This window comes from Dromiciops gliroides, chromosome 1 (genome assembly GCF_019393635.1).
Source record: "Dromiciops gliroides isolate mDroGli1 chromosome 1, mDroGli1.pri, whole genome shotgun sequence".
NCBI classification, from domain to species: domain Eukaryota; kingdom Metazoa; phylum Chordata; class Mammalia; order Microbiotheria; family Microbiotheriidae; genus Dromiciops; species Dromiciops gliroides.
In genome coordinates, this window is record NC_057861.1 from 141903445 (window position 1) to 141931345 (window position 27901).

Sequence of the window (27901 nt, forward strand, 5' to 3'; positions counted from 1 at the left end):
TCTCTCAGCCTTATCAAAATAACTACAGCGTTCTTGTTCAATCACAGAACCTCCCCAAGGGCTAAACACTTCGACCGCTGTTTGTACTTAAGTCAACAGTAACAAGTGGCCTGCTTTAGTCTACACTACCTTTGCTCAGGCTATTTCAATGCAAGGGCGGTAAAAATGATTAACTGTTTCTAAGCCCAGTACTTAAGCCTCACTCATGTTTCTAGCTCTACCACCACCCAGACTGAAATTCAGGAAGCTCTAGGTTTACTATCACACAAGTGCAGAGCTCCCTTTCAACCTGTCAGCATGAAAAGAATTACTAATAGCTTAAAGAAGAAATCATCCAAGGATCATGTAAACAAATACTCTTTTTACTATTTAATACAAGCAGTTGTTAGAATGCTCATATTTTTAAAAATCAGATTCACTTAAAGTCCATATGCTATAAAAGACACCTTTTAAAGATAATCCTGATCCAATTTAGCAGATATATTTTCTTTAAAAACCAAAAACCTGATATCAAGTGATATCTATTGTTTTTACATCATTTTTGTTCTCCAATAGAGCATTCCCCTCCTGCCACTAAGAGAATCAATCACCTCATAACCAAAAAATTTAAAGAAGAAAAAAAAGCAGTTAAGGAAACCAACATGTTAATCATGTCTAATAGTATATGCAGTAGCTATACTTTCAATAATCAGGTTTTTAAAAAATTCATATACCGATAGTTAGAAACACTTGTCAAGAAGTAATGGCTATGGGGAGGGGGGAAAGGAGGGCAGCTAGGTGGTACGGTGGATAAAGCACTGACCCTGGATTCAGGAGGACCTGAGTTCAAATCTGACCTCAGACACTTGACACTTACTAGCTGTGTGACCCTGGGCAAGTCACTTAACCCCAACTGCCCCCCCCAAAAAAGTTTATATTTTTACATTGAACATGTCATGAAAATACTGATGTCAAATGGTTTTTAGTAATACATTTAAAAACAATCATCAGCAATTAGTAAAATACCAGTTGAGTAGCAAGTTGAAAGAAGATAAAAATATTTGATTGCACTTGTATCTGAGAATGAAATTTACAGAAAGCTTAATCTGGATTAAAATTTTAGAGAGCATTTCCTCAAAAGCCACAAGATTCATATTTTATGAAGAAAAACTGTCATAAATTCTGTTATGAGTCTACATAATCAAGTATAGGATAGCTATAACTTTTAAAAATTGGATATTGAACTGGAAATCAATGGCTTCTACATATAAACTGAATTTTAAGAACAGCAGCACCTCACACTGGCTTCCTGTGACAGAGAAATAAGCTGCTTTGAATAGCACTTAGAATTCCTGAACCAATAAATAATAAAAGCCAAATTTTATTGTGAACATAAGGTGTCAAGTTTTATTGAGAGCTTAACATGTCAGTTTCTGTCTTAAGGGAACTGGGAAACAATATTTTAGCACTTATATAGCATTTTAGATTTGAGTAAAGCTTTTCAATCATTTATTAGTTCTTACAAGATAAATTGGCTTGTCTGAAGTCACGAATGACCAATGACAGAGGCAGGGCTACAATGCAGGAATACATAATTTCTACTTAGTGTTTAGGATTTGAAAAAAAATATATCCTTTCTTAAGGAGTTAAGCAAACTAAGCTCAAAACTTCATCTAATATAACTACAATTTTCTAGAGAGTAAGGTAATGAAGAATTTATCCTGGTTTTCTTTTTTGTTGCTGTATTTTTTTTTAATGTATGAGGTATTTTATTGTTGCTGTATTTTTAAATCAAGAAGAATTATATTTTCTTTTTCATTTCCAGTGTGTGAATTACCACTACTGATAGTATACATTTATGTGCTATTGCTAAGCAAAGAAAAAAAGCAAAAGTCCTGAAATAACACTGCTTGCTAAGAAATAGTTCACCCAGAGTAAATGTTAAGAGACCTCTTGGGGGGGCAGCTAGGTGGCGCAGTGGATAGAGCACTGGCCCTGGAGTCAGGAGTACCTGAGTTCAAATCCAGCCTCAGACACTTGACACTTACTAGCTGTGTGACCCTGGGCAAGTCACTTAACCCTAATTGCCTCACTAAAAAAAAACAAAAACAAAAAAACAACAAGAGACCTCTTGGGGGCAACTTGGTGGCACAGTAGATAAAGCATGGGCCCTGGATTCAGGAGGACCTGACTTCAAATCTGGCCTCAGAAACTTGACACTTACTAGTTATGTGACCCTGGGCAAGTCACTTAACCCTCATTGCCCCAAAGGGGGAAAAAAAACTAAAATAAAGATTAATATAGCAAAATATGCCAAAAATTCTGATATACAAAATCATTCATTATTAATTTTTTATAATGAAACAGGTATCAATATCCAATATGGAGACAGGAACCTCGCCTACTGTCCTAAAAGTATGGTACACAAGAAGCAACTGGTAAATAAACATATGGACCCATGTTTTGGGGTATAGGAGAATCAAATAAATGATGGAGGAACAGGATTAAAAATTTAGAACTGGAAGATCCCTTAAAGATCCAATTATTCCCATACACTGAAAAGGTTTACTCAATTTTTTTCTAGTATAATCATTTGTTGCTTAATTCTCAAAGATTTTCATTTATGTTCAGCTCAAGACATAGCTAGTCTTGTTCCAGTGTAGGGGTTCTTAACCTGAGATCCATGAACCCCTAAAGAAATTATAGCCAGATTTTAGTGGGGGGGGGGGAGTTGGCACCTTTATTTCAATATGTTTTCCCTGTCATCCTTTGTATTTTATTTTATGCATTCCAAAACTTTTTTTTTCCTGAGAAGAGGTCCATGTGTTTCAATAGATTACTCAAGGTGAAGAACTGGTCTAGAGCTAAATATTTTCTTGATAGCAAGAGAATGAATAAAATTAAAAATAAACAATAAGGGGAAACCCCTACCACAAAGTTTTAAGATCAAACAAGATAAAGGCATTAACAATGATTATTAGATCACAACACCTTGACTTATATATTCCTGTTCTTTATAAAAACAAACAATAAAACTATGTTCAGTTACCTCTCTGGATGCATTATGTGCCCCAAAATGTTAAATTATATACATTTTTAAAAATCAGAAACTGTAAGGCCAGCAATTGCAGGATACTGATACATTTAATCATAAGCCTCTTTTGTTGACCACATTACATAAATAAGGGAAGGGGGAACACTCCAGAAACATTACCACTTTTTCCACTCTTCCTCGTTATCCTCCCCAAGCAGGTCTCAGATGACAAAAAAAACCCCCATAAACTCACTACTGTATACAAATGAAGTACAGAGTTGTTCAGATAAAAGCAGTTTCTCTTAATACAAAGCAGCTTTAAAAAGAGTTCTTCATAACCTCTGGATTCTAATGTTAAAGTGTCATACATTTAACTTCATGTATCTTTTTTTTTTTTTTGTGAGGCAATTGGGGTTAAGTGACTTGCCCAAGTGTTAAGTATCTGAGGCCAGATTTGAACTCAGGTACTCCTGACTCCAGGGCCGGTGCTCTATCCACTGTGCCACCTAGCTGCCCCTGACTTCATGCATCTTTTAAAATTTTGTGCTTAAAAAAAAATTCTTCTGGCAATGTTGTAAGGCTACAAGTAAAAATAACATAGTCTCTTTGTTTTGTTTTTGTTTTTTGTTTTTTGCGGGGCTATGGGGGTTAAGTGACTTGCCCAGGGTCACACAGCTAGTAAGTGTCAAATGTCTGAGGCCAGATTTGAACTCAGGTACTCCTGAATCCAGGGCCAGTGCTTTATCCACCGCACCACCTAGCTGCCCCAATAACATAGTCTCTTAATTAAAGTTGAGTGGAATTCAAATGGTGATGGAGAGGAGCATTGTGGGCATGAATAGGCTGGAAGAACTGTGTAAGAGAAGAGGTACTGGATGCCAGAGAGACATATAAATGTAGAAGGAGAAAGACTGATTTGCAGCAAGAAAAAGATATAACTGATGAATTGACTATCTCTATATTACCTAGTGCCAAGAAGTCTAGAAGGAAGTAGCATGTTCTATGGAATGCCTGTATAGAACTGAAGGGAGGTCAAGGAACAAGGTTATAGAAGATAAGAAAGTCCAGCTAGGAGGGAATACCTGCATAGATGAGATCATTAATGAAGTATATTTAGGATTTCATAACAATTTGTACAGATGTACTCATCGAATTCAAAACATACACAAAAATTTACCTATGATCTCATATTTCCATTTATATGACAACAATTATCTAGTAATTACATGGGGGAGGGTGGGGCAATGAGGGTTAAGTGATTTGCCCAGGGTCAAACATCTAGTAAGTGTCAAGTTTTGAACTCAGGTCCTCCTGAATACAGGGCTAGTGCTTTATCCACTGTGCCACCTAGCTGCTCCAATTACATTCTGCTTTAAAACAAACTCGCCAAAGTTTTTAAGGTACAAGCATCTAAGCATTACAGGAAGCTGGATTAATTTGCCTATTTGCCTCAAATGTGCCAAACTCTTCTAGTCTGGCAGACTAGAAAATCTTGATTCACCCTTGCCTGGCTCTTTATTCTCTTCATCTCTAAATTTTATCTTTTACCAAAATCTTACCAATTATTTCACAATGTGTATCAGATGTACCCCTTACTCTTGATTCCCACAGTCATTACCCTAATCTAGGTCATCATCACCTCACATTAGGACTCCTCCAATAGCCTTTTGATTTTTCTTCCTGACACCAGTTTCCTTCTGCCCAAGTCCATTCTGAGCAACACCGCCAATTCCATTTTCATTCCCCAATTGTTGAGGCCACAATGACTCCCTCTACAAAGTCTTAACTTCTGTGGATGGCTTTCAAATACGTCCATTATCTAGTCACCCTCTACTTAGCCGAAATTTCCCATCTTCCCACTAATACAAACTATCTGCTTCACACCGCCCAAATTCACACCTTGGGTCTCTGTCATTGTTCTTGTTGTTTCCCCAGACTGGAATGCCCTGAATTTTCTTCACCTACACAAATCCATCTCATCTTCCATGGTCCTACTCAAATCTAGTACTTTGCCTAACTACTATAGTTCACAGTGGTTGCAAATTTCTCTGAAATCCTGTAACAACAGTCTTCTGGTGGGTCTGCCTGCCTTAAATCTCTCCCTACTCCAATCTATCTGACATTCAGTCACTAAAGTGATTTTCCTAAAGCAAAGGTCTGATCATGTCACTCCCTGCCTCCACAACTTTGTAACCTCTGGTGGTTTCCTATTGCTTCCAAGAACAAATACAAAATGCTCTGTTTAGCATTCAAAGTGCTCATAACCTAGGAACCTCCTACATTTGTTTTAAAATATATTTTTTCGTCTTATTATATTATTTTAAATTTATGAATAATAAAATGATTGCACATGAAACTATAATCTATTATGTATAATTTGCTATTCCTTTTAAATATAATAAATTTATCATGTAAATTTCTTTTCTTTTTATTTTCTTCCCTTCCCTCCACTGTACAGATGGCTACCATTAGATACAAATCTGTTTGTGTATACACACACATATGTAAAATCATTCTACACATACTTCTATTTATCAGTTCTTTCTCTGGATGCAGACAGTGACTTCCTTCATATGTCCTTTGTTGTTAATTTGGGTATTTATAACAGTCAAAATGACTTAATCACAGAAGTTTTTCTTAAAACAACAATACTAATAGGAGATAGAGATTATGAAATGCAAAATGGATGATTTTGATTACATTAAATTAAAAAGTTTTTGTACAAACAGAAGCGATGCATCCAAAATTAGAAGGGAGACAGAAACCCGGGAAACAATTTTTATAGCCAGTATTTTTTTTTTTTTTTGCAGGGCAATGAGGGTTAAGTAACTTGCCCAGGGTCACACAGGTAGTAAATGTCAAATGTCTGGGGCTGGATTTGAACTTAGGTCCTCCTGAATCCAGAGCCAGTGCTCTATCCACTGCGCCACCTAGCTGTCCCCTATAGCCATTATTTTTGATAAAGGCCTCATTTCTAAAATATATCAGGAACTAAATCAAATTTATAAGAAACCAAGTCATTCCCCAATTGAAAATTGGTCAAAGGATATGAATAGGCAGTTTTCTGATGAAGAAATCAAAGCTATCTATTGCCATAGGAAAAAATGCTCTAAATCACTATTGATTAGAGAGATGCAAATTAAAACAACTCTGAGGTACCACCTGACACCTATCAGATTGGCTAATATGACAAAAAAGGAAAATAATAAATGTTGGAGAAGCTGTGGAAAAATCAGAACACTAATGCATTGTTGGTGGAGCTGTGAACTGATCCAACCATTTTGGAGAGCAATATGAAATTATGCCCAAAGGGCTATAAAGCTGTACATGCCCTTTGACCCAACAATACCACTATTAGGCCTTTTTCCCAAAGAGATCATAAAAAAGGGAAAAGGACCCACATGTACAAAAATATTTATAGCTGCTCTTTTTGTGGTGGCAAGAAATTGGAAATTGAGGGGTTGCCCATCAATTGGGGAATGGCTGAACAAGTTGTGATCTATGAATGTAATGGAATACTACTGTGCTGTAAGAAACGATGTGCAGGCGGAGTTCAGAGAAACCTGGAAGGACTTACACGAACTGATGCTGAGTGAGATAAGCAGAACCATGAGAACATTGTACACAGTATCAACAACATTATGTGTTGATCAACTATGATAGTCTTGATTCTTCTCAGCAATACAATGGTCCAAGATAGTTCCAAGGGACTCATGATGGAAAATGCTCTCCAAATCCAGAAAAAAAAAAAGAACTGTGGAATCTAGATGTAGATTGAACCATACTATTTCTATTGTTTTTGTTGTTGTTTTTCTTTTTTTTGAGGTTTTTCCTTTTTGCTCCAATTCTTCTTTCACAGCATGACCAATGCAGAAATATGTTTAATGTGATTGTACATATATAACCTATATCAGATTACTTGCTATCTTGGGGAGAGAGAAAAATTTGAAAGTAGAAATCTTATAAAAACAAATACTGAAATCTATCTCTACATGTAACTGGAAAATAATAAAATACTTTTATGGAAAAAACAAACAAACAAAAACCAATATTGCTGTTACTGTATACAATGGACTCTTATTTCTGCTCATTTCACTCATTGTTTCAAGCAAGTTTGTTTTTCTAAAATCAACAAGCTCATCATTTCTTATAGCTCAGTAATTAATACTCCATCACTATCATCTCCCACAACTTGTTCAGCCACTCCCAAACTGACAGGCATCCCTGAAATTTCCAGTTCTTTGCCACCACAAAAAGAGTTGCTATAAATATTTTAGAACATATAGGTGGTTTTTTTTTCTTTTTACCTAATCATCTTTGGAAACAGACCTAGTATTGGTATTGCTGGGTCAAAAAGTATAGGCAACTTAATAAATCTTTGAGCATAATTGCAGATTGCTCTCCAATTTGGTTCCATTCACATTTCCACAATTACTGAATTAGTGTTCCAATTTTTCTACATGACACTATTGTCACTTTCCCCTTCAATCATTTTAGCCAATCTAATAGGGGTAAAATGATATCTGAAAGTTGTTTTACTTTCCATTTCTCTAACCAATAATGACTTAGAGCATTTTTCATATGACTAATAGTTGTTTTGATTTCTTCATCAGAAAACTGCCTGTTCATAGGCTTTGACCATTTATCAATTGGGGAATGATTCATATTCTTATAGAATTTACAGTTATTTATATATTTTAGATATGAGTCCTTTATCTAAAGCAATGTCTATAATCTCCCCTCCGCCCCCCATTTCCTGCTTTCCTTCTGTTCTTGGCTACATTTGTTTTATTTGTACAAAAGCCTTCTAATTTAATGTAATCAAAATTAGCCATTTTAGGTTTTACTCTGCTCTCTATCTCTTATTTATTAATAAATTTTTTGCCTATTCAGATATCTAATAAGTAATATGTTGCATCCTCTTTAAATTTTCTTATAAAATCTCTCATATCTAGGTTGTTATGGGTTGGAACATATCAAGGAATTTGGGACTATTAAAGTTTAAACTGGTCAGCTAAACTAAAGGATGTCCATAGGTCTGGAGTAACTCTCCTTAAGAAGCTAAACTATCAAGACAAACACACCTAACAAATAAGGGAGATAAGCCCATTAGATGTGGCTGCTGCCTGATCTGTGCCAAGGCATAGAGATAACTCCAGAAGTCAGGACCACCAGCCCTCACTCAAGCTTTCCCCACCCCCAAAGGGAACATTCCATTGTCAGGTGGTCACCCCATTGGTCCACCCCATCTACAATCTATAAAAGCTTATGGAGGGCCTTTCTCCTGTTCGAGGAGATAGGTATCTCAGAGAATCATGTCTCTGAACCATCTCCCCTTGAGAGAAGTCTTGACTTCTCTCTTGATTACTTTCTCTAGCCCCTAAATAAAAGACTGTTTTATTCTAATCGAATTGTGTTTGAGAGGGTGTAATTATTTAAAGAGGAATACCTAAGGGCCCCACCACCAATTTCCCCCATGACATAGGTTACTGTGAGAAAATAATGGGATTGTGGGACTCCCACAGAACTCTGCTCAAGGGCCTAACCCAGAGAGCCTTACCTGACCTTTCTTAAGACCAGCCCAGAGTCAGTAGTATTTCAAGGGAAATGTAGAATAACCTTGCTAACTACCCACAGGAAGTTACCTCATTCAAAACCACATTTACCTGAAATCTTTTCCCACCAGAGGATCTGTCCTCCATACTCTGATATCAGTGAGTACTGCTCATGGACCATCCTAACTCAATAGATTTGAATGATGCTAGCCAATTAGCTTTAAGCAGTGTGTAAAGGCTGCCTCTGCTCCTGACCACAGGAAGCTGAGGTTCTCACATGCTTTCTTGGTTTTGGAACTTGGAGGGAGCAGAGACAGCTCACTCTCACTCCCCACTATCTCTCCTTCTTAACTTTCTGAGCCATGTGCTCTATCTTTACTAATATTTAACATGCTTTAGTAAATGCTTAATGCCCCAAAACTGGTGAAGTAGCCTCTAATTTCTAAGTAGTAATATATTAGAACTAATTTTCCCTAAAACTTGGGACATAGCAGGCTCTTAATAAAGTTGATTGATTAATTGTAGGACTACTCATAATGTAAATTTTTTTTGAAGTTTTTAAATTAACATTTTTATTTGAAGTTTTGAGTTTCAAACTCTATGCCTACATCAATCGTTTCCTCCCCTACGCCTTCCCTGAAGCGGTAATCAATCCTATATATGTACAATTATGTAAAACATTTCTATATTTTTCATTTTGTATAAGAAGACTTGAACAAATGAAAAAAATTGAAAGTGAAAAACAGCATGCTTCAGTCTGTGTTCAATCAAAAACATTTTTCTATGGAAGTAGAATGCTTCATCATTAATCTTTTAGATTGTCTTGAATCACTGTATTGCTGAGAATAGCTAAGTCATTCACAATTCTTTATCAAACAGTATTGCTGTTACTGTGTACAGTGTTTTCCTGGTTCTGTTTACTTTACTATACATCAGTCCATGTAAGTCTTTGCAAGTTTTTCTGAAATCAACCTTAGAGCACAATAATAATCCATCATAATCCTATACCTCAGCTTCTTCAGTCATTCCCCAAGTGATGGGCCTTTGATTTCCCTTTGACTTCGAATTCTTAGCCACCAAAAAAAGAGTGGCTATAAATATTACTGTACAAATAGGTCCTTTTCTCTTTTTTTTTTGAATGCCTTTGGGATATAAATCTAGCAGTAGTATTGCTAGATCAAATGGTATGTACAGTTTTATAGCCCTCTGGGCATAATTCCAAAATACCCTCCAGAATTGTTGGATCAGTTCACAATTCCACCAACAGTAGATTAACGTCCCAGTTTTCCCACACAACCTACAGCATTCAACATTTTCCTTTTTTTGCATATTAGCCACTCTGATAGGTATGAGGTGATATCTTAGAGTGGTTTAGCTGTATTAATTAATTTTGATATGTTGTCTCATTGTTGTCATTTTCTATAATGAAATTATAAATTGTTTCTATGATTTGTTCTTTGACCCATTTTTTTAGGATTAGATTATTTAATTTCCAATTAATTTTTAATCTATATCTCCACTGTTCATTATTGAATGTAATTTTGTGTTTATAATTTCTGCTTTTCTGCATTTGGTTATGAAGTTTAATTGTCCTAATACATGGTTAATTTTTGTGCAGGTGCCATGTGCTGCCGAGAGAGATTCTATTCTAGCCCCTCACCTTTACCCGGGATGTATCTCTTGCTTGAAATTTATTTCTTATAAACATCATATTATAGGATTTTGGTTTTGAATCCATTCTGATATCTGCTTCAATTTAATGAGTAAGTTCATCCCATTCACATTTATAGTTATGATAACTGTATTTCCTGCCATGCTATTTTCCACTTTTTTTATCCCTATCTCTTTTTTTTTTTACCTCTCATCCTTTCCCTCCTTACAAGTGGTTTACTTCTGATCAATGCCTTCCCCAATATACCTTCCCATTTATTAGACCCCTCTCCCCCTTCTATTGTCCTAGTTCCTTTTTTACTTCCTTATAGGGTAAAATAGACTTCTATATCCAACCAATCATGTATGTTATTCCCTCTTTGAGCCAATTTTGATGAAAGTAAGGTTTAAGCTTGGCCCACTACCATCTTCCCCTCCATTATAATAGTTTTTTTGTACCTCGTTTATGTGGGATAATTTACCTTATTCAATTTACCCCTTCCTTTTTCAGTGCAATTTATTTCTCACCTGTTTACTTTGTCCCTTGGGGTATCATCCCATCAATGTCACCTTATATTCATAACTTCTGTCTACATAAACTTCTCTAACTGGTCTTATAAGTAAAAAAGTTAATAAAAGTTACAAATATCATTTTGCCATATAGAAATATAAACAGTTTAACCTTACTGAATTTAGGTTTTTGGTTTTTTTTGTTTCTTTTTTTTATCTTTTTATGTTTCCCTTGAGTCTTGTATTTGGATGTAAATTTTTTTATTCAGCTCTGGTTTTTTAATCAAAAATGCTTGAAAGTCTTCTATTTTCTTAAATATCCATTTTTTTCCTCTGAAAAATTATATTCAATTTTTCTGTGTAGGTTATTCTTGGTTGTAAACCTAACTCCTTTGCTTTCTTGTATATTGTATTGCAAGACCTCTGTTTCTTTAATATGAAAGTTGCCAAATCCCATATAATCCTAATTGTAGCTCCACAATACTTTAATTGTTTCTTTTGGCTTCTTTCAATCCTTTCTCCTTGATCTGGGAGCTCTGGAATCTGGGAGTTTTCATTTGGGAATCTCTCTCTGGCCGTGATTGGTAGATTCTTTCCATTTGTATTTTGCCCCATGATTCTAATGTATCAGGGCAGTTTTCTTTGATAATTTCCTGAAAGATAGCATCCAGGTGTTGTTGTTTTTTTAATCACACCTTTCAGGTAGTACAATAATTCTTATATTATTTCTCCTAGATCTCTTTTTTTAGGTCAGTTGTTTTTCCAAAAAGAAATTTCTCATTTTCTTCAATTTTTAAATTTAAAAAAATTTTTGTTTTATTGTATCTTGATATCTCAGAGAGTTATTAGTTTCCACTTGTTCTATTCTAATTTTTAAGAAATTATTTTCTTTAATGATCTTTTATACTTCCTTTTCCATTTGGCTAATTCTGGTTTTTAGGAAGTTATTTTTCTTGGTAAATTTTTGTACATCTTTTCCCATCCTATTGACTCTTGTAATGATTCTTTTGCATAACTCTCATTTCTTTTCTAGATTTTTTTTTCTACTTCTCTAATTTGCTTTAAAAAATCTTTTTAAAGCTCTTCCAGGAATTCTTTTTGGGCTTGAGATCAAATTATATTTTTCGTTAAATCTTCACCTATAGCCATTTTGATACTATTCTCCTCCACTAAGTTGATCCTCCTTATCATCACAATAACTTTCTATTGTCAAGTTTTTTTCTTGCTCATTTTTATGCCTTTTCCAGCCCTGACTTAGTTGAGGGCTGGGGCTTTGTGCTGCTGGATTATTATGGAAATTGAGTTCCTTTTTCAGTAAGCCCCAGGGGCAGGATCTCACTGTAGACACTCAGAGCTGGGTTTTACTAATGGTCAGCAGGTGGACCATGCTAGGGGTGGGATTGGTGGTAAGACACCTTGCTATGATGGCCCAGATTGCTCACTTGCCTAGAAGGCCTGCTGGTCTGCAGGAAGATAGGGCCTCACTGGTGGATTAACCTAGGCCTAGACCCCTCCTGCAGGTGCCCTGCTGTGAGGCCCACTGCTACAGCTTGTTTTTTAAATAAACACTACATTCTCATGGTTAGTCTCCCATCTCCATCTCCAATGTCTCCTTTGCTGGATCTACAGCCAAGGCATTCCCATTCATTGTGGATATCTCCTGAGGTTAGATCCAAAGCCCTCTTCTTCCTTTATACCATCTCACTTGGTGATACCATCAACTCCCATGGGTTCAGTTATTTATGATCTTAATCACACTTGTTCAAGAAGTCTTTCCCAGTTCTTCTTAATTTTAATGCCTCCCCTGTATATATCATAGAAATTGTGTAATAATAGAGGAAAAAATATTGGTGGAGGACAAAGTCACTTACAGAGAGCCTAGATACCCCACATTTCTCTCTTTAGGGTTCTAGAGAACCCTGAAGGGGAGAGTGAAATGTAGCCTATATGGCCTTTAAGTGGCTCTTAGTGTTACATGCTGAATTAATTATTTATTTTCAAGGAAGTGTAATCTGTACATATTAGAGATCTATAGTTTTGTGTACATTCCTTATTTTTCTGTTCTAACATTTATGTCGAAATGGCTGTTTTATGTAGTGTTTGTGAAAATTCCAGGGAAGGAAGTCATTGGATAACCAGAAACAGAAAATGAAAGCAAGAGAAGAGATGATTGAAAAGCCAAGACCTTGAGGAGAGAAGGAGAGCATACAGGGCATATGTAAGGTGTTAACGCCTTGCTTAAGAATCAGAGACATGAAGAAAGGAGGAGAGACAAGGGAACAATTATTAACAGTGGGTTTAAAGTGTAGAATTGGGAGAAGTGTTAAGTCAAAAAGGATGGTGTCCATTTTTTCAAGAAAGTATGAAATGAGGTCCCTAGCTCAGAGCTGGGGAGGTGTAGGAGGTTTAAGTAGAGAAGAAAAGGTTAAGAACAGTTACCTGGAGTCTGGGGAGTTAGGAAAGAATTAAAGGGGGAGGGAGAAGGTGGAGGAGTCAAGATGGCAGAGAGAAGCTAGGAAGTTACCTGAGCTCTTTTAAATTTCCCTCAAAAAACACATAAAAATAAGCCTCTAAACTGATTCTGGAGGTACAGAAGCTACAAAAAGATGGAGTGAAACAATCTTTGGGGAGGCACTGATAGAAGGGAAGGCAGAAGTAGGAGGGGAAAGAAAAAGGGGGGGGCTGATAGAAGGTAGGTCAGATTGAGGAAGATGTTGGTCAGAAGCAAAACACTGGTGAGGAAGGACAGGGTGAAAGAAGAGAGAAAAATATAAACAAGGAGAAATACAGGATGGAGGGAAATAGGCAATTAGTAATCATAACGGTAAATGTGAATGTGATTAACTCTCCCATAAAATGGAAGTGGATAGTAGCAGGGTGGATTAAAAACCAGAATCTTGTCATATGTTGTTTACAAGAAATACATTTGGAGCAGAGAGATACACACTGAGTAAAGGTAAAAGGTTGTAGCAGAATATATTATGTTTTAGCTGAGGTAAAGTTAAAAAATAAAAAAGCAAGGGTAGCAATCCTTATCTCAGACGAAGCAAAAGCAAAATCAGATCTAATTAAAAGAGGTAAGGAAGGAAACTACTTCTTGCTAAAAGGTACCAGAGACAATGAAGTAATATCAATATGAAACATATATGCACCAAGTGGTATAGCATGCAAATTCTTAGAGGAAAAGTTAAGTGAGTTATAGGAAGAAATAGATAGAAGAACTATACTAGTGGGGGACTTCAACCTCCTCTTCTCAAAACTAGATAAATCTAACCACAAAATAAGTAAGAAAGAAGTTAAAGGGGTGAATAGAATTTTAGAAAAGTTAGATATTAACAGATGTCTGGAGAAGATTGAATGGGGATAGAAAAGAATATACCTTCTTCTCAGTGGTACATGGCACCTACACAAAATATTTCCATGTATTAGGGCATAAACCCCTCAAAATCAAATGCAGAAAGGTAAAAATGCTAAATACATCCTTTTAAGATCATGATACTCTCCACATTCAGAAAAAGAATTATGGAGTCTGAATGCAAATTGAACAATACTGTTTTTACTTTTTTCGTTATTTTTTTTGTTTCTTCTTTCTTTCTTTTTTTTTTTTTTTGCAAGGCAATGGGGGTTAAGTGACTTGCCCAGGGTCATACAGCTAGTAAGTGTCAAGTATATGAGGCTGGATTTGAAGTCAGGTACTCCTAAATCCAGGGCCGGTGCTCTATCCACTACGCTACCTTGTTTCTTCTTTCTTGTGTTTTTTCCCCTTTTGCTCTGATTCTTCTTTTACAACATGACTAATGTGGAAATATGCTTAACATGATTGTACTATATACCCTATATCAGATTGCCTGTTGTCTTGGAGAGAAAAGAGGGGAAGGAGGGAGGGGAGAAAAATTTGGAACTCAAAATCTTACAAAAATGAATGTTAAAAACTATCTTTACATGTAATTGGAAAAAAATACTATTAAGGGGAAAAAAGAATTAAAAAGGCCTACTTTTGTCTTTGGATTCATGATAAAATTAAAGGTGGCATTTTTGTGGAGGTTTCTGTCCTTCAAAGGCTAAACAGCCTTTCTATCTAATAGTTGCAACTTCTTATCTTTTAGTTCGATTTAAAGTGGGAATACAAATAATAATTATAATAGTATAAGGCTTAGAGTACTTTATTTGTGCTATCTCATTTGATCCCCACAACAACCCTATGTGGTAGGTGCTGTTATTATTTTAATTTTATAGATGAGGAAACTGAAGCTGAGAGAAGGTGAATGACTTGCTTAGGATCACACAGCAAAAAAGTGTCTAAGGCAGAACTGGAACTCAACTGTTTCTGTACCACAAAGAGGCATTTGGCTAGTGTTTTGTGCATGTTCTATGCATGTGAATGGAACTGATAATGAGGATCTACAGAGAAATGTCATTTTTGCAATTACTACAGAATCAAACTGGACAGGAAGTAGAGGTGGTGGTGGAGGTAATCATGATTCCACTGGCTTTTTAAAACTCAGAATTTGTTAATCATTGCAGGATCATAAAAGAGTAATCAGTCTTTTTCATTTCATTTTTCCAGTTGCATAGTTCCTCACTCAGCTCTTCAATCTCCCATGCCATAATCCTCCACCCCACCTCAACTATACACAAGGATGATCTTACCCTAGGTCTTGCCTTCATCCACAACACTTCCAAGTTCAACAATTCAAAAATCCCCTTATCTGATCATAATCTATTGGCTTTCCACCTCTCCTTCTCCCCTCTGATAACAAATCCTATTCTCTGTGGATATGGTGACTACTAACTCCTCAGCCCTTCAGTTCTGTCCCAGGCAATTATCTTACCCCAACTACATTTCAGCTTTCTTTTGTGTTTTTTCTCCTATTATATCTTAAACTGGTTGAGAGCATGGACTGTCTTATGCCTTGTTTTATTTGCCTAGCACTTTGCACAGTGCTTAGCACATGGATGATTACATGTTTACTGCTTGAATGATTCATTACTGATTATCTCTATTTTATCTTGCACATATCTTTTTGTTAGATACTTTTTTGTATGTTGTCTGACACATTAGACTCTGAACTTCTTGAGAGCAAGGACTATCTTATACCTTGTTTTATATACCCAGTGTTTAGCGCAGTGCTTGGCATATAGTAGGCACTTAATAAATGCTGACTGATTGACTGACAGAAATTGAGAGGCAGAAGCCTCCCATTCCCAGTTGTTCTATATTTTCTTTTCCTCAGACATCTATTTTCTATCATAGTGCCTCATGTTATAACGTCTTTTTTCATAACTCACTTTCCTCCATCATCATATCCTTTGTCCTGAATCTCCTTTACCCTACTTCTAAGTAAACAGAAGCAAACATGTGGACTCAAAAGAAGCAGAGATATGATCCCACTGACACCTTAGCAATATTGATTTGTTTTCATTCACATCCATTTTCACTGAGGTCATCTTCACTTGTCTCAATTATGACAGAGATCTTTTTATATTTTATATTATCCTTCACATGATAAAATAACTTTTCAAAAACACTTACCTCAGTAGTAGTTCCAATGTCAGCAGATGGGCTGCATGTGCTGGTATCTGGTGGAACTGTACCAACACTACTTCTAATTGGAGAGCTTGGAACAGGCCCTGCCACAGACTCTGGATAGCCTGAAGATTGATTTAGAATGCCTTTCTTCTGAATCTTATTCCAGACCTTATTCATGATGTCTGTTAGTTCATATAAGAGCTGAACCTAAAAAAAAATAAATCACAAAGGACAATTCTTTACAACTGGCTCTTTAGAATATTATAAATGCATGCTAAGGCCAAATGTAGAATTTGAGATAGAACTGGAAATTAGAAAACTACAAGATTCACTCCTGATGAGGGTATGATTGTAAAGAAGTCATTCTCATACCTCATTTTCCCCACCTGGGAAACAGAAGAAAAATAACTATTCCAGACATATCCTGTATGAGATATCTAGGACAAAGGAAATAATACATGCAAAGTGCTTTCAGAGTCCTAAAAGATAGTCTTTTTATTAACTCAATGTGGGGAGGAAGATAACTTTGTCCAAAAGTGAAATGTGATACCATACCAACATTATAAAATCCCCAAAGAACTTTAGCAGTTTTCAATAAAATCTATGACCATCTAAGTACAGTTCCTGAATATTTAATCCAATTTGCTAATTCAAGATACAGGAAACTGTGCCGGGCTTCTATGGGAGAATTGAAGTTAATTCAGAGATGGTCTGCATCTTTATGGAGCTTACAATCCAGTAGCAATATACAGTACATATTTAAACTCCATACATAATAATACATCATTGCACAATGTAGTGAATGACCTTTTAAATATAAGACAGTAGCTTCATTTTTATATACAAAGAAGAGAACACAGTGGAAACTCATAAACAAGAGATAGTTTCAAAAAAAGAAGTCAAATAATCCTCAGCACATATTTATTTACTGAAATGTTAAATAATTAATATTATTTCCAAATTTTAAAAATTTAAATTCTGACAAATTAATCTGAAATTTGATCACTTTTAAAAAGAAATAAACAAAAACTAAAAACAAACTAGTTTTTGCATAAAAGAACAACAGTATAGTTGAAGCTGTTCTATAAGATACTGAAAGAACATACATTATCCAGCTTACTAGTCTCCTGGGATATGTCATTCCAATATTCACAGAACATACTGTTTAACTTGCACATTGTTTGACTAAGTTCTAAGATATTTACACAAGGTTTCGTAAATAAGCATTAATCATGGAATTTGTATGACAACATATTGCCATATACTGTATAAAACAAGCCCAAGGAAAAATGCAAACACAATATATAAGCAGATCCACAGCTGGATACCATACTCTGCTTGCCATTATAAAAAACGAAATTCTCATATTTATAAGAAGTTTCAGCCCCAGGATACATCCAGACGATGAAGCTGGCTTCTTATGTGGGCAGAACAGATGCATAAAAACACTGTTGTCAATTCACATTTGATATAAAACAGTACTTGGGCGTGTATTTTTTCCCTTACTTTTTGTGTAATAAAGTCCTAAATCTCATGCTATATACTCCTTTCTAAATAGGCTAGCATATAGAGACTTTATAAATTGTCTTGTTTAATTTGTCCTTTACATTCCTGTGTATTTTTTCCCTTCTAACACAAACATTTTCACTAACTGAAAACCGTATCTCCCCCCGCCCCCAAACACTCTACATCTTCTTGTAAGATATGGACTAATAAAAAAAGAAAACAAAAGATCAAAGGGGAAAAAAATCCCTATGGTAAAATGTATAGAAATGGTTCAATTTTTAATGGCTCATTCTTCTGGTGCCTTTATTACTTTTAGCTGTCAACAAAAGATTTCAGAATAAATATTATCAATTGATAGTGACTGATGAATATATCTAAATAATCTCTAAATGTTTTCATAATTAAAAGAAAAGGTTTGCAAGACAGAAACTAAAATCATAGGATCACAGAATCTCAGAGACCATCTAGTCCAATCACCACCAATAATCTCTTCTACAACATGCACCTAACACGTGGCCGTTCATTTGTGACTTGAAGGCCTCCACTGACAGAGAGCTCACCACCTTATGAGGAAGACCACTTCCCCTTTGGATAATGTTAATTGTCAAAATGTTTTTCCTTACATCAGTCCTAAATCTGCCTCTTTTCATCTTCTACTCCTTGCACCTAGTTCTGTCCTCTGGATCCCATTAACTGTTTTATCTGCTTTATCACACTTCTGATTTGTATTAAGCTTGCAGTCCATGAATTCCCTGGATATTTTTCAGATGAACTATTACCTAATCATATCCCCCCCATCTTATTCTTCTGTGGTTTATTTTTGGCACAAATGTAATACTTTATACTTATATCTATTAAATTAAATTAAAATGAGACATTTAATTTGATTTCATTTAAAAATGAAACAACTTGTTAGATTCATCACATACGCCTTGAGGTCATCCCAAGGTTTCCACTTTGGAACTACTGTTCTATACTATCATAATACTAATATATGTATGTGTATTTAATTTGAGGTACTGAAGAATACAAATGGTTGGAGAGAATGAAGAGGGTGGGAAAACAGATCCTTTTTCTTTTTTATTTGTAGTCATTTAAAATCGAAAACACTAAAGATGCCTAAAAATATTCCTAAGAATGACTGCAAGAATGTAGGGTATGAAGAAAAATTATTCAAAATGTAAATAAATATATTCATATATTTATATTTATAGTATTTCCTTCTATATGTCTTAAAACGGTGTACTCAGTTTCTGGGAGACATGACACGCTCTACCTTTGTTACTGAGGTAGGGCATGGAAAAATTTAGGGAGTCAAATGAGAGGAATTGATAAGGGTTTTCAGTCCAATGAGCAACATCTCTTATGAGACCAAATAAACACTATACTTTCCTGTTGTGGAAGACCCATGAATGACCAAGGTATCTCCAAAAATAATCCAGTGCTTTAGATACGCTGGATGGTAGCTCTAGGGTCCCATATCATTCTCTAACCTGGTAATGTCCTCTAGATACTTCAAATTCTGAACAGGATCCATAACTAATTTATGATGATCAAACTTTTTTTCAGATTATAACCCTGCTAACATTTCTTCTCTCAAACAAATGTTAGACTAAAAAGTCTAAGGCATATAAATGACCAAAAGCCATCCCTCAACAAGTAAGTGTTCAAAGGATATAAACAAACTGTTCTTAAAAGAATTATAAACTATTAACAATCACATGAAAGAATGCTCCAAATCACTATTAAGAAAAATGTAAATTAAAATAACCGGGGCAGCTAGGTGGCACAATGGATAGGAGCACCGGCCCTGGAGTCAGGAGTACTTGAGTTCAAATCCAGCCTCAGACACTTAACACTTACTAGCTGTGTGACCTTGGGCAAGTCACTTAACCCCAATTGCCTCACTAAAAAAATAAAATAAATAAAAAACAAAACAACCCTAAAGTTTCAGAACATCCCTTAAAAATTAGTAAAGATGGCAAAAATGACAATAATTAATGTTGATGAGGTTGTGGGAAGATAGACACACTAGTGCATTATTGGTGGAGCTATGAATCAGTGTAATCATTTGGAAAGCAATTTGGAATTAAGCAAATAAAAATGAGTAAAATACACATAACCGTTGACCCAGAGGTTTCACTAAAAAGTTTACACCCCAAGGATGTAACTGAGAAGAATAAAGTCCCCCTATACTGTACACCAAAGTATTTATGGCACAATTTTTTTTATCACGAATTGGAAACATGGGGGCAACTAGGTGGCGCAGTGGATAGAGCACCGGTCCTGGATTCAGGAGGATCTGACTTCAAATCCGGCCTCAGACACTTGATACTTACTAGCTGTGTGACCCTTGCAAGTCACTTAACCCCAAATGCCTCACCAAAAAAAAAAAAAAAAAAAGAATTGGAAACAACAGATGCTCATTAATTGGAGAATGTGTGAGATGAATGTAATGGAATATTACTTTACTGCAAGATGACTAATGTGATCAACACAGAGAAGTATGGAATGATCTACATAAAACAATGCAGAATGAATTAGGCAGAGCCAAGAAAACATTACCCACAGTGAATACAACAATGTAAACAGAATTAGAATGAGGGCTAAATTAAAAATGGACATTATAAAATTATAAAGATCAATAAGGCTTAAAAAAGGGATAGGATGAGCAGAACCAAGAGAACATTGTATATAGTAATAGCAATATGGTTTTAAGAATTACTTTGAATAACAAAGTTATTTTGACTATTATAAATGTCCAAATTAACAACAAAGAACATATGAAGGAAGATGCTATCTTCATACAGAGAAAGAACTTATAAAAAGGAATATGTATAAAATAATTTACACACACACACATATATTTGTGTCTAATGGTAGCCATCTCTAGGACTACCAGGTGTGGGGAAGAAAAATAAGGGAAAAAAGAAAGTTACATGATAACTTTGTTATATATTTTAAAAGGATAGCAAGTTGTATACAATACAACTTTACAGTTTCACGTACAATCACTTTTTTCTATTTTACTATGTTATGGAAATGCTTTTATTTCTTAAGTTCAAAATAAATTTTTTTAAGAGATATGAGAGGATACTCACTCCTACCTCATCCCTTTGGAAAGTTGGATTGTCCACAAATACACATATTTTTAGACTTTTTTCAATGTATTGATCATTTATACTAATTTCCCCTCTTTTTTTGTCTTATGGATATGGCATGTCATACATCATGTTTGAGGTATTGCATGGGAGGGAAGCCAGTTTTCCTAGATCATAAAATACATGGAAGGAAGTAAAAAGTAAAAGGATTGGGAAGATAGGAAGAGGCCAGATGATGAAGAGAATACCAAAGTTAACCCTTTTGAATTTGTGACTTTCCATTGCCTAGCCTATTCATAATCTCCATTTTAGAATTCACTAGAAAACAACCACTTAAGCAGCTATCCCTGTCATATACTCTCCATCCATGTCAGATCCAAGAAAACTGTGTCCTAGTACATATTGTTTTATAGATCATAACTCAAAAATGTTACCCTTTAAAAACTGCAGTAGCTAACATTTTAAAGCTTGTAATCTTTGTTTCATTATGAGAGAGCATTAAGTAATTTTTTAAGAAGCCAAAAAATTGGCAAGGGACAGAAGCATTTTGTGGGTCAATCTTTCTAATTTAAAGGTCAAATATATACAAATCCTGAGCCCTCAAAATCTCAAGAGTAAACTGTCTTAGAAAGTTTTGTGGACAAATCACAGGCTGAGTTAAAAATGACATCATAATAGCTAATCAAACCATATGACAGTTTTCAGGAAGACAAAATACAAATAAATAATTTCAGCATCATATTACAAAATGCAGGTAGGGAAGTATAGATGGAATAAGAGTTTGTAAACTTGTAAAATGTCACTGGTTTTCTTTATAATGGCTGTAGATCATTAGAAAAGTGGTGTTTTTGTAATTTACCATGCTAGTGACAACTTTGGCAACAGAACTATTTAAAAATTCTGGGTTATATTCCCGCAAATAATTTGATAATTAAAAAAGGACAAAAATTAGCGTGGGGTCTCTTTTTGTTTGTTGCATTGGCACTACTTCTAAACTTTGTGGGAAATGTATGATTGCTATTAGTTTCAGTAACTTCTGTTCAAAATTAGAAAATAAATCTGTGATTAAAAGTAAGTGCAGCTCTGCTGACAATTATCAAATCTATTCTTTTTTTCCTCAAGAAAAAAGCATGGGGCTGCTAGGTGGCACAGTGGATAAAGCACCGGCCCTGAATTCAGGAGTACCTGGGTTCAAATCCGGCCTCAGACACTTGACACTTACTAGCTGTGTGACCCTGGGCAAGTCACTTAACCCCCATTGCCCTGCAAAAAAAGAAAAGAAAAAAAAAAGAAAAAAGCACATAGAATTTCCTGGTTAATTATAGAGAAAGGAGGAGTTCAAGTAATTACAGATATTAAAAGGCTTTAAAAACTATTTGTTAGGATGGATTTTGAAAACAACCACATACAAACAGAATTAATATGTTTTAGTTAAGTAGTTTCATTCACTGTCGCTTTTTACTACATAAAAAGTTGTCACTCAGTAAACATCAGATGATTTTAAGGCTGTCATCTTTTCAATAGTTAAAGACAAAATATAAAGAATCCATTGGAGGGGGGGGCACCTACCCCGTTGTAAATTTATAACTATCAGATGCTGCTTTTATAATTTTATTTTCCATCTTCAGTTCAGAACATATGACATAAAAAATTGGAAATCTTATGTTTCTGATTTTTTTAATGAAATTGAAAGAAAAAGTTCTCAACAAAACAGGTAAATCTCCCACTGAACAAAAATTATATTTCTTAGTCTAAATTGTGTAGAATTAAAAATTATAATAAAATGAAAAATATCATCAATTATAAAGAGAAAAAAATCCTGGCATAAATAGTCTTTCTGTCATGGAACTATGAAAATTCGGATTGAAAATATAAATGAACTAAAACTAAAATTCAATGAGAAATTTTATTTACAAGTACTGAAAGGTACAGGGGAGAAAGGAAAGCCTAATAAAACTTTTAAGGTTACAAAATATGTATAATTAATTATAAATCAATAGGCAAAATACCATAAATGTAAAACAGTTGTCATATTTTATGCTATCTGAAAACTTAAATAATTCAAAGGTAAATCATTTTACCTGAAATGACATTTTTAGATCTTTAGTTTACTCTAGTATTTATAATAGCTTTGGTGTACTAAAAGTGCTTGTTAAGCGTAAGTTACCTACAAACATGTAAAAGTTCTTTTAATTAACAAATTTTAAGTTTTTTTTTTCCCAAGAGAAATTTGGATATTTGCTTACTAATGAAAGCAACACTAGAAATATATCATCCCCTGATTTATAATTTAAAAGCATGGAAAAGAATAATAGAATAAACCAATGAACAGTATAAAATGCTTCTCTGTTACATAGTTAAATATTTTTTAAAGTTTCAGTCAGGTAGAAACTCGTGGAATTCTGGTAGCCAATACTATCAAAAGCATCTCCGATTGTACTTGTGAAACAATGAAGCCATTACTACACTTAGGAAATAATGTATATTATAATATGATCTTCTAATCAAACACATAAAATAATTCACTTTGTCCTTAGTCCTTACAGAGATTACACATGACTTATCCATTTCAGTTGTCAAATGAAAGTTTTTAATGCTAAAACTGTATCAGTTCCATGATCAGAGTGGCCAAGTATGACATACTGGGGAAGGAAGAATTCTATCTTACTAGAAGGGAATTCAGGTTGCAGAAAATCTCTGGTGAAATTCACCAGCCCTTATGAAGCAGTGCAGGAAACATTTTCTCAATCCCCTACTGAGCTTATGCAAAGAATCAAGTAGGGGCTGTCAAGAGAATAAAGCAATGCAAGTTGTTGACCACTCTTTTTTGTTGTTGTTTGCTTTAACACAAAAAATGACAGTAAATAAGTTGAGTCCCTCACTGTAATTCAACCTTGTCACTGAGAGCCTTATTATTCAGCTACCACTAGGGATTGGTAAAACACTGTCAAAGGTAACAGATGATCACAGAATAGCTTATGATCAAAGGATTGGGGGGGGGCAGAGCAATGAGGGTTATGTGACTTGCCCAGGGTCATACAGCTAGTAAGTGTCAAGTGTCTGAGGCCTCATTTGAACTCAGGTCCTCCTGAATCCAGGGCCAGTGCTTTATCCACTGTGCCACCTGGCTGCCCCCAATCAAAGGATTTCAGTAATTCAAATGTGTATAATTCACAAAAGGTTTTCAAAGAATTTAGACTTGCTATTTGATAAGAACAATGTAGAAATCTGGAAAACGGTTCAGCAAAAATTAAGTTTAGACCAGTAACATATCATACATGACAATAAGCTCCAAATGGATGCATTATCTATACTAAATGCAAATGGAAATATCATTAAAAATCAAGAGGGGGGGCAGCTAGGTGGCACAGTGGATAGAGCACTGGCCCTGGAGTCAGGAGTACCTGAGTTCAGATCCGGCCTCGGACACTTAACACTTACTAGCTGTGTGACCCTGGGCAAGTCACTTGACCCCAATTGCCTCACTAAAAAAAAAAAAAAAAATCAAGAGGGGCTATATTTCAGATTTGTGGTTTGGGGAGACTTCCTAGAGCTCATCACAAAAGATAAAACAAAAATTTTGGTTTTGGTTGGGGGGATATAGAATAATGAGCTAGATAAGTAGAGCCCAGAGTCATTTAATGTTTTCTCTGAACCACTCCCTTTTTTTGTGGGGCAATAGGGGTTAAGTGACTTGCCCAGGGTCACACAGCTAGTGTCAAGTGTCTGAGGCTGGACTTGAACTCAGGTACTTCCGAATCCAGGGCCGGTGCTTTATCCACTGTGCCACCTCTATCCCCCCAAAATTTTGTTTTTAAAAATAAAGCTTTTTGAGGGGCAGCTAGGTGGTGCAGTGGATAAAGCACCAACCCTGGATTCAGGAGGACCTGAGTTCAAATCTGACCTCAGACACTTAACACTTACTAGCTGTGTGACCCTGGGCAAGTCACTTAACCCCCATTTGCCTCACCAAAAAAAAAAAAAAAAAAAAAAAAGCTTTTGTACAAACAAAAGGAAATTAGTGGGTGGAAAATCTCTTTGCATCAAATATTTTGGAAGAAAATCTGGTATCTAAAATATATTTGTGAACTGACACAAACTTAGAAAACTAAAAAGCATCCCCCAATAGATGATCAAAAGAAATGAACAAATAGTTTTTAGAAGAAATGCAATGGATCAATATTAGCTAAGCCCTGAGTTCAAATCCAGACTCAGAGACCTACTATAGGTTTCTTGTTTCTTCAATCCATTATCCACAGTGTCAAAATGAATATTTCTAATATAGCTATGATCAGGTCATTTCTCTATTCATAAACTGTGATTTCTTATTTACCAATATATTAAAATATAAACTTCTCAGGTGGGCAATTAAAGCCCTCATCTATACAGTCCCAACCTTACTTTTTAAAAATTATTTTAGCTTATTCCATTTACATACTCTAGCATTTAGTAGAAATGATCTACTAGCTCTTAGCACAGTACCTGGTACATAGTGATTTTTTTTCTGAGGCAATTGGTTTAAGTTACTTGCCCAGCATTACACAGCTAATAAATGTCTGAGGTTGGATTTGAACTCAGGTTCTCTTGACTCCAGGGCCAGTGCTCTATCCACTGTGCCACCTAGCTACCCTCTTGGCATATATATATAAATTTTTTTTTTGGTAAGGCAATTGGGGTTAAGTGACTTGCCCAGGGTCACACTAGTAAGTGGCCAGATTTGAATGCAGGTCCTCCTGAATCCAGGGCCAGTGCTTTATCCACTGTGCCACCTAGTGCCCCCCCCCCGAATATTTTTAATAAATGTTCTTTAACATTTGTTCCTAACAAATGTTCTTGATTCTCTTAGAGTAAGTCTGCAGAACTCTGAACAAAGGCACAACTGGGGGAGGGGGCACAGATGGTAAGGCATCAAAGGAGACTGGGAAGTAGTGGATAGAGAAACAGGTAGAAAAACACGGGGGGGGGGGGGGGGGGATTTATAAACCCTATAGAGGAGAGAGTATCCAGGAAGTTGTGGTGGTCAACAGAATCAAAGAATGCAGAAAAGTCAAGAAGGTCAAAGAGTGAAAAAAGGCCATCGTATCTGACAATTCAAAAATCATTGATAACTCTGGAAAGGATAGTTTTAGTTGAGTGATGTCAGAAGCCAGACTGTACTGGGCTGAAAATTGAGTAGGAAGAAAGTTAAGTGGAGATAAACCTCACAGCTAGCTTTCTCTAGGAGTTTCATTATAAAAGGAAAGATATGAGAACAGCTTGAGGGTACAATTACTTTCTATAGATTCACATTATTTTGCTAAATATATACTGAAAATATAATAATGCCTATTTTGAAATTGCATTAAAATATTTTGTTTCGATGTGGCAGTAATAGATCTGAATATGTATTTGATGAAAACTGATGATGTGAGGACTCACCTTTTGCTAGGTCCTAGGTGACAGAAGTGACTTCTTCTCTGACCAATGATTGATCCACCTACATGCCAAAAACTTCCTACGTACCCAAGGACTCACCTGGTCAGCTACATTTGGCATTAGGTTAGCAAACTACAGGCTCAGCAAACTTCACCTACTCCAGGTGTACAAGATTAGTCAATTTTACTAATCATAGAGTCCTTGTGTTTGAAGGCGATCAGGGAGAGGGAAAGGGATGTTACAGCATAGACTAAGCACTGATTGACTGCCCCTGAGCTTCCACTTCCACTCAGTTCTGCAACAACAAACATATAGGTGGCACAGTGGCTAAAGGACCGGTCCTGGATTCAGGAGGACCTGAGTTTAAATCTAGCCTCAGACACTTGTGACCCTGGACAAGTCACTGCAAAAAACAAACAAACAAAAACAACCCCAAAACATAATGGCAAAGACTCAGGTGATCTAGAGTCTTGATTGGGATTCACAACCTACTGTATGACCGAGCCACTGATGTGTGCCCACAGAACGTGAAAGACAAGGGAGCTACACATACTTACATGCCTATGAGTAATAAATTGCCTGATTTCTGATCCTTTGAGCACTTAGGTTCCTTTTTTGCTACCTCTTCACCCAGGATCTATTTATATATATATATTAGGAAATAAAACCACTAATTACACTTTATAAGGCAAAGCATGGAGACCTTTTGATATAAAGTGAAGGGTGGGAGGGTTTTTTTAATCCTTCATATCATGATATCAATGTTGGCTCTGGCTCAAAGTATATTCCACAAAAGATTTTTATGTGTGAGTGTAGAAGAGTAATTTGCTATTTTGATTTTTAGTGGACAAAGGGCTCACTGGATTTGAGCCAGATGTCCTGGGTTTGAATACTGGCTATGTAACAATAGCCTCTCTAAGCCTAAATTTGTTCATCTAGGACATGGTGAAGCACAATGGAAAGAGCCTAGATCTTCCCTGAGAGAACCTACCTCTAATGAGCACTACCTCTGTGACCCTGGGAAAATCCTTCCCAGGCACTAACTTCCTCATCTATAAAATGAATGGCTTGGACTATATGCCCATAGGGTCTCCCTAGATCTAGCTCTACTATACTAAGAACTAATGACATCTAAAATGAAACAGCTTTATCTGATGATTTCTAACATCTCTTTTAGTCCTAATCTGTATGATTCTGTGACTTTATGCCCTAGTATAACCTGGGTCCTTTCTCTCACATCAGCACACTTTGAACACCTTTACTCCCAAGATGTGTCATTATATTCATCACCTGCCAGATAAAGGAGTTCCTCAAGATGCTCAGGTGGAACTGCTAACCAAGATGGCTGCTCAAATAAGAGTTAAACCACTCACCTACACTTACCTGCCCCAGCAAAATACGGAAGTTTCTACCAGAATGAATAAGGATCAAGTAATCTGATGAAAATCTATAGCCACCTCAGACCTGCATAAGTTGCCAACAAGAAAGCAGAGGACAATAGCCAGCCAAGCCAGTGCCAATGCAAGATGGCCTGCCACCCTAGGGCAATAGCCAAAGCTCTTCAGCTATAGGTAACAAGAGCAGGTTTCCTTTAAGAAATTCCTGGGGGGAAGGGAGGGGA

The 27901-nt window shown here is 35.7% G+C and overlaps 1 protein-coding gene across 1 annotated transcript in view; it reads right to left on the reverse strand.

Annotated features, from left to right (window-relative positions):
• Nucleotides 1-27901, reverse strand: part of VPS13B (vacuolar protein sorting 13 homolog B) — a 996174-nt gene that overhangs the window by 455604 nt on the left and 512669 nt on the right. Inside the window, exon 25 of the mRNA XM_043982862.1 lies at nt 16262-16465. Within this exon, the coding sequence (XP_043838797.1) occupies nt 16262-16465 (204 nt within the window). The remainder of the gene's footprint in view (nt 1-16261; nt 16466-27901) is intronic.